At 49.0% G+C, this 8,200-nt stretch overlaps 1 protein-coding gene across 1 annotated transcript; it reads left to right on the top strand.

Moving 5' to 3' along the window:
- Positions 1-3,025: 3,025 nt before the first annotated feature.
- Positions 3,026-7,055, top strand: Mixl1 (Mix paired-like homeobox 1). The gene is made up of 2 exons (NM_001105979.1): positions 3,026-3,440; positions 5,129-7,055. The coding sequence occupies exons 1-2, from the start codon at positions 3,048-3,050 to the stop codon at positions 5,429-5,431; spliced, it is 696 nt and encodes a 231-aa protein (NP_001099449.1). The 5' UTR covers positions 3,026-3,047; the 3' UTR covers positions 5,432-7,055.
- The last annotated feature ends 1,145 nt before the right edge of the window (positions 7,056-8,200 follow it).

The following is an 8,200-nucleotide window of genomic DNA, read 5'->3' as shown; positions in this document are numbered from 1 at the left end:
GAGAGAGAATAAAAAAGAAAAGCCACATTTAGAGCAAAAGGAGAGAGAATGGGGGCCTCTAAGCGCTTGTTCAGTACATGTTGCAACCTGGGCCAAATCTATAGGAAAAGACAGGGAAGCTTGTTGCTTGTGTTAGAGGCTCATCAGATCGTAACTGCACTATGATTTCTAGCCACACACAGCCCCAGCTCCCCGGAGTAGACAGCCTGTCATTATCTATATCAGCCCATTTCCCTGCCCTGTAGGGTTCCTGCTGAGCAGACAGAAGGTGGCAGAGGACAATGAGGGACAAGGGACCTGGGAGGGTCCCTACAGCTCAGAATCCAGCCTGAGTCTCTAGGAGACTCAGCTGTCACTGGGAGGCTCCTACTGGGAGCAGTAGTCATAGACCTCTGATTTCTTCTCAACCTGGCTCCCTGATCCCTTCAGGGACAATAGTGCAGCAGCCACTGTACTGAAGGGCAGCAGAGACCAGGCCACCTCTCTTCCCAAGATGACTGGAATCCAGTGTTTGCACAGCCATAGCTGGAGGTCAGCTTGGCACAGCATCTGTCCAGGTCTTTGGGCTTTGATCTGGATCATAGTATATTTCTTGGAGAGTAGAACGGGAGCACGCACACATAAGCAAAGCCTGGGACTGCCAGAAAAAGTGTTTTGTTTTTTAGATAATTCATTTTAAATGATGGATTTTAAAAATGAGTGATGGGTTGGGTGTGTAATTAATCGATAAAGGCCTTGCTGACATGGGCAAGCCCCTGGCTTTGATGTTCAGTATCATGAAAAAGAAGAAGGGGGTTGGGGATTTTGCTCAGTGGTAGAGCGCTTGCCTAGCAAGTGCAAGGCCCTGGGTTCAGTCCCCAGCTCCAAAAAAAAAAAAGAAGAAGGAGGAGGAGGAGGAGGAAGAGGAGGAGGAAGAAGAAGGGGAGGAAGAAGAGGAGGAAGAAGAAGAGGAGGAGGAGGAGGAGAAGGAGGAGGAAGAGGAGGAGGGGAGAAGGAGGAGGAGGTATGAACTTTCATATTCAGGAAGCTGAGGCAGGTAGATCTCAAGTTCAAGGCCAGCCTGTGCTGTATAGTGAGACCCAGTCTCTAAATTAATAAACCAATGCTAGAAGATGTAGCATAGCTGTTAGGTGCTTGTCTGGCATGTACAAGGCCTTCTTTGATCTCTAACAATGCATAAAATCGGGGCTGGGGATTTAGCTCAGTGGTAGAGCGCTTACCTAGGAAGCGCAAGGCCCTGGGTTCGGTCCCCAGCTCCGAAAAAAAGAACCAAAAAAAAAAAAAAAAAAAAAAACAATGCATAAAATCAGGCATTGTGTGGAATGTCTGTAAATATAGCTTTGTGTCATGGAGGTGGGAAGACCAGACGTTCAAAGTCATCCTTGGCTACATAGAGAGTTTAAGGCTGTTAGCCTGGGATACACAAAACCCTGATATATGTATGGGGGTGGGAAAAGTAGAAAGAAAAGCATAGAAAAATAAAAATCTGATTTTTCCATTTCATATACTGTGAACCTGAAAATCTCTGTGTGTGTGTGTGTGTGTGTGTGTGTGTGTGTGTGTGTGTGTGTGTGTGTGTGGTGTTTGAGGAGAAGAGATTAGATGGAAAAGCAGGCCTGGGGTTTCTCAGCATCTCCAGAAGGCAGGAGGCTGGGACACTTCCTACTACTACCTGGCTGGTGGACAGCTCAAGCCTAGAACTCTCAGCTGCTTGCAGATCACTCTGTACTTTGACACCCGGGATAACTGCCCACTTGCTGCCCTTCCAGAGTTCAGTTTCCAGCACTGTGACAGGTGGCTTGCAACCCATTTACCTTTTTTTGGCCTCCTTGGGGACCCACATGCGTATTAGCTGACATGATGCGCTCGAGACCAGCACGCACTTATATATCCCTTCTCCTGTGAGACCTCCCATTAGCACTGAAGAAGCTGTGCCAAGGAACACCCCTTCCTCAGCAGGAAGCCCCCTTGAGGCCTTGCAAGCAGCATCTGTGCCTCTGTGCCCTTCTGCTATAGCGCTACACGCCTCTGATTTCCCTAGGAAGCAACTTGGTTTCTGGTTCAACAGATGTTCACTGAAGGTCTTGCTTAGGACTTTCCAGTTCGTAGGTCCTGTTCTCAGGACCAGAGGGTAAGGAGGTGTGGAGAGACTTATATGAAGAAATGAATGCGTGCATGCACGAGGGGAAGCAGATAAAGTCACAACTAAACTACAAATCAGCAGAAAGCAAAAAAAAAAAAAAAAAAAAAAAAAAAAACCTCAAATGAGCGCCAGGGGACAAAGGGAACAGTAATGGCAGCAAAAGGAGCAGAAACTTCAAGGAGTGGTTTTATTTCTTCGGGTTCTGAGCACTCTTGGGATTCTCTAGGAGCGCTAACCCCGTACAACTTCAGCCCGCCTGGCATCCTTGTTGACAGGTCACAGATATTCTAGGCAGGAGCAGCGTCCCTGGTCCCTGTCCCCGCTCAGGATGTGTGCCTGTCCCCTTTGAGCTCCCTTTATCTTCACCCCCCTGGGATTCAGGATGTGTCAGGGTGGTTTGCCGAGGGCAGGACTAGGCTGTTTAACCAACCTGGAGTAAGGTCTAGCACATAGCAGGGGTGGTAAATAGCGCCTTTGATGGTGACAGGCGGACAACGGGCCAGGCGCAGCGCGCGGGACCTGAGAACCAGCCCCCCCCCCCCCGAGATCCAAGCGCTCTTGAGAGGCCTTCTGACCCAGAAGAGGGGGTTCTGTCTAAGTCTGGCCCACACTTGGGACGACCCCACCGGAGCAGAGCGGTTCTGGGTATGTGGATTGGTGGTCCGGGCGGATGGGCGGGGAAGGGACGGAGCGGCCCGGACTCAAGTTCGCGCCTCCCTCACTCCGTCCCCGGGTCAGCGGAAGCGATTATTCCCGCGGCGTCTGGCGGGGCTGGGGCGGGCTCGCACCCCGAGGAGACGCGGCTTCCCCGCACCCACGCCTTTGATGGAGCCGCCGCCCCCTCCCCGGCTCCTGGCCGCTATAACTGCAGGCGCGCGGGGGTCCCGGGAAACGTCCCGGAGTGATGGCCGCAGCAGGGTCCCAGCAGCTTCAGTTCGCAGAGGGCGCCGCTTTCCCCACCTTCCCGGCCGCGCACCCCGGAGGACAGCTGCTCCCGGCCGCGCGCCCAGCCACTGGGCTACCCCCGGCGCCCCCGGACTCTCGCGCCCCAGCGGCCACGCCATGCTTTCCAAGCCGGGGCCCCAGGCCCGCAGCGCAGACTCCCACCGGCCTGGATCCGCCCGGACCCTCCAAAGGCTCGGCCGCCCCGTCTGCGCCGCAGCGCCGCAAGCGCACGTCGTTCAGCTCCGAGCAGCTGCAGTTGCTGGAGCTCGTCTTCCGACAGACCATGTACCCCGACATCCACTTGCGGGAGCGTCTGGCTGCGCTCACGCTGCTACCCGAGTCAAGGATCCAGGTGAGTCGCAGTCGCAGGTGCGCGTTCGAGTGGAGGTGCTGGGGAGTCACGGGCTTGTCGGGTCACTTATTCTGTGGGGGAAAGTTACTCTATTTGAACCTCGTGGTTCTGGACTACAAACTAGGGATGCCGGTAACGCGGCCCTGGAAGCGTGTAATCTGGGAAGCTAAGAGGCTTGCGGACCCACGGAAAGGTCCCAGGAGGAAGGTGATGGGGTAATAGCTGCGCTCTTTTCCAGCATCCAGTAACAAGACAAAGGTGTGTGTGTGTGTGTGTGTGTGTGTGTGTGTGTGTGTGTGTGTGTGTGTGTGTGTGTGTGTGTGTGTGTGTACACGGGCGCGCGCGCTCACTCACCAGCCTTCCTTTGGCTTTGATTTTAAGTAGCGGAGCAGGATGATTGGATCACCAGATACCTTCAAAACAAGCAATGAACTTGTCACTTTGAAAAAAAAGTGCAAAGTGAATTTATTGTTTGAGGTCGATCGTTTGGATCAGAATCTTGGGAGAAGCTGCTCTCTCTCTCTCTCTCTCTCTCTCTCTCTCTCTCTCTCTCTCTCCCCTCCCCCCCCCGTGTGTGTGTGTGTGTGTGTGTGTGTGTGTGTGTGTGTGTGTGTGTGTGTCTGAGACGAGTTCATGCTGTGTAGTCCAGGTTGGACTTCAATTCACAATCCTCCTGCCTTAGTTTCCTGTGTACTTGGATTACAGGTGTATTCCCCCCCACACCCAGTTTAGATGCTTGCCTTCTTGACAGTTAGTCTGTGTCTAAGTGTATGTAGTTTTATGTAGGAGGCTTCATTTAATCTCAGGAGAGTGTGGACTTTTTAGTGTTTATTTTTCCTGTACTTAGGATGGTTATTCAACTGTCACTTCTTCTCCCCTGCCTCTCTCTTCTCTCCCCACCCTCTTTCCCCACTGACTGCTCTGGGAACTAGCTCTGTAGACCAGGCTGGCCTCAAACTCACAGAGATCCACCTGGGTCTGCCTCCTGAGTGCTGGTATTAAAGGTGTGTGTTACTGCCAAACAGCTGAGATTCTGTCTTTTAAAAAAAAAAAATGTGGGGTTGGGGATTTAGCTCAGTGGTAGAGCGCTTGCCTAGGAAGCGCAAGGCCCTGGGTTCGATCCCCAGCTCCGAAAAAAAGAACCAAAAAAAAAAAAAATGTGTAAAATGAAAAGCAGACAAACAAACCAAGTTGAGCAAGGGTAGACAGAACCAAGCACCATTTCAGCTTTGGATCTGAGAATGGCCGAGAAGGTCTGGAGCTCTGAATGTCAAACCATCAGCTCGAGTGCTTTCTGTAAGCTACAGCCTCTGAGCAGAGAGCCATGGCTAATAATAACTGGGATTCATACTGTTAGTTGTGAACAAAGCTATGGCAGGAGCGCTCCAAGCCAGTCTGGAGATGAAGCTCTCTTTGTAGCGTGTTTGCCTAGCATGCATGAAACCCTGGGTTCCGTCCTCACCACCACATAAACTGGTTGTGGTGGCGTAACCTGTAACCCCAGCTCTGCGGGAATGGAGGAGGGAGAATCACAAGTTCAAGGTCAAGGTCCTCCTTGGCTACGAGTTTGAGACCAGCACTGCCTAGAGATGCTATCTCAGTCAACCCCCAAACAAATGAACAATTAAAACCCCAACCCAGAGCAGCTGAACAGTTTTTTTTTTTTTTTTAACCCTCTTGTTCCCCAGGTGTGGTTCCAGAACAGACGGGCCAAGTCCCGGCGTCAGAGCGGGAAGTCGTTTCAGCCCTTATCCTCAAGGCGGGAAGATTTCCTCCATCGTCCTGCTCCGGGGACTGAAGCAAGGTGTCTGAAGCCTCAGTTGCCTCTAGAGGCGGATGTGAACCACGTTCTGGATTCCAGTATGGCTGGAGGAGGCGTCTGTACATCTGGTTCTCAGGGTTTTGAAACTTACTCCTCTCTCTCTGAAGATATTGGCTCAAAGTTGGACTCATGGGAGGAGCACATCTTTTCTGCCTTGGGTAGCTTCTGAGGATTCTGGGAGAGTTCAAGATGTACTCAGGGAGATCTGGGAGATTCGAACCAGACCCTGTCTGATCTCCTGACTGGCCAGGTCTTGGTTCTGGATCACCTCTCATATTTAGGTTTCCCTTCTCCGACACAGCCTTTACTGCTGGCTTGTTCTTGGTAGCCACCCGCCCTCCCACCCGCAAGTCACTGTGAATCTCCAAGACTGCACATTATCATCGGTCTACATCCCCTGGGCCTTCTCACTAGGGTTATTCTCGTTTTCCAGACTGATTATTCAAAATTTGCTTTCCTCATAGGAACCTCCAGCTGGATTCAATTTCTCCCCTTTCTCGGCAGCTGCCTACAACGTGGGTTCACTCTCTCTCACCCAAATCCTTATCACCAAGACTTAGTACTTTTTATTGAATCTTTTTGTTTTGTTTTTGACCTTGCTGTGTAAGTAAGGATGGCATGAACTCCTGTCCTCCCACCTCTATTTGCCATCGTGACTGACTGGATGTTGCTATTTTTGCTTAAAATTGTGTATGATATTAAGATATATATCCAAATCAAGCTTAACACATGCATGAGATCAGTCACCTTCCTTTTTTCTGCGATGATACAATCTATTAGCAATTTCAAGTATATGAAATATCGATACTAACTCTAGCCATTACCATTGAGTTCTTCAGCTTCTCTCTCCTAGCTGACTGAGTATCCTAGCCACCTCCCCTGCCCTCACTTGACTGGTTTCTCGTCTGGCCTGTCAACTTTACACTCCATCAGTAAAGATGCTACTTTCAACCTCTTTCAAGAACCCCATGCCTCTTGTTCCCCACTTTCTTTCTTTCTTTTTCTTTTTTTTTTTTGGTTCTTTTTTTTTTTCGGAGCTGGGGACTGAACCCAGGGCCTTGCGCTTCCTAGGTAAGCGCTCTACCACTGAGCTAAATCCCCAGCCCCTCTTTCTTTCTTTTTTAAATTACTCTATTTGGAAATCTGTGGCAGCATCCAGTTACCAAACCATAAGACCCTGTCAAGCACGCTCCTAGTCAATGACATCATCTTTAGCTTATGCAAACTTTAAGATCATTTACCCACAATGTGCTTCTCTGTCTGTCTCTGTCTGTCATTCCTTTCTAGTTGGGACTCAGTGAGAAAGCTTCTCTTTCAAAACAGCTCAAGCACACCGCTTTCTGAAGCCTGAACTTTTCTTAACTAATCCTGTTTTTCGTACCTGTTACTTTGATGACCATTTTTCTTAGCACTTGTTCTTATTATGTTTCCTGTACAACATTAGTGGATTACTAAATGCTCCTCACTGCCGTTTTTTACATGAATCCCATTGAAATGAGCCCTGTTTTCCCAGACCTCAGCACTGGGAAAGTTGGGGAATACATAATGAATGACAGAAAACATTCTGAAGGGAACTTTCTGCACACACAGTACATCGAGAATTTATTTGAGCACGCTTATCTGCTGGGCTGCTGAGATAGCTCAGTGGAGGTAAACATGTTGTCACCAAGCATGACAATCTGAGTTTGATCCCCAAGACCCACATGGTGAGAAGGAGAATGGATTTGTCTTTTAGACTTCCACATGTGTGCTATGGTGTATACCCACATACATACACACATACAAAATAAATAACATCGAGAAAAAAATTAAAAAGCTATTGCCTTAGTTACTTTTCCGTTGCTGTGAGAAACACCATGACCAGGATGACTTATAAAAGAAAGTCTTGAATTGGGCTGTTACCCAGTTACACAGGGGTAGTGTCCATGATGGAGTAGCCAAGGCATAATGGAAGGAAGAGCTCACATTTGGAAACGAGGTAGAGTACTAGGGATGGTGTAGGCTTCTGAAGCCTCAAAGCTCAACCCCCAGTAACATATATCCTCCACGAGATCACACCTTCCAATCCTTCCCAAACAATTCCACCAACCGGGGACCAAGTATTCAAACCTATGAGTTATAGGGGCCATTCTCGTTCAAACCACCATACTTACCTTTGCTCGTTCAAAGTACATAAGACTCCTGAGTATTTTGTTTTCAGAGTTTTCCCCTCTGTTTTTGCATCCCTAGTATATGTAAATGACTAAGTGAACTTAAGATCTATTAAAATACTCATATGGTAGTTTGAAGTCTCACCATTAGAGCCTCACACTTAAGCTGGTGACAGTTTAGATGACACAGTTCAGGCCAATTGAGATGATGCAAATCTAGTGTCAAGTGGAGAAGATCTCAGAACACCTTAAACTTTTCTTTTTTTCGGAGCTGGGGACCGAACCCAGGGCCTTGCGCTTGCCAGGCAAGCGCTCTACCACTTAGCTAAATCCCCAACCCCAGAACACCTTAAACTTAATGGTATACTCAGAATAACTGTCAAAAAGAAGCCATGCAATTAGGGGTTAGAGAGATGGCTCAGTGATTAAGAACACTTGTTGCTCTTGAAGAAGCATCCACGTGGCTCCTAACTTAATTCCAGTTCCAGATTTGATGTCCTCGTACATACACACAGGCCAAACATCCATACACATAAAAAATAAGACAGACAGACAGACAGACAGACAGACAGACAGACAGACAGACAGGAGGATGCAAAGGTTTTTCTGAGATGGAGAAACAAGCAAGAAAGGCAGAAAGACAAACAGGAAGACAGAAAGGTTTTTTGAGACAGAGTTTCTCTGTGTAGCTCTGGATGCCCAGGGACTCACTCTGTAGATCAGGTTAGCCCTCAACTCAGAGATCCACTCCTGAGTGCTGGGATTAAAGGCATGTGCTACCATTGCCT

Source organism: Rattus norvegicus, chromosome 13 (genome assembly GCF_021556685.1).
Source record: "Rattus norvegicus strain SHRSP/BbbUtx chromosome 13, alternate assembly SHRSP_T2T, whole genome shotgun sequence".
NCBI lineage: Eukaryota > Metazoa > Chordata > Mammalia > Rodentia > Muridae > Rattus > Rattus norvegicus.
Note: the sequence above shows the minus strand (reverse complement) of the source record. Positions and strands in the feature narration are given on the sequence as shown.

Coding starts and splice junctions, on each gene's coding strand:
- Mixl1 (NM_001105979.1), top strand. CDS start 3,048: ATGGCCGCAGCAGGGTCCCAGCAGCTTCAGTTCGCAGAGGGCGCCGCT. Junction 3,441..5,128: donor TACCCGAGTCAAGGATCCAG/GTGAGTCGCAGT, acceptor CTTGTTCCCCAG/GTGTGGTTCCAGAACAGACG.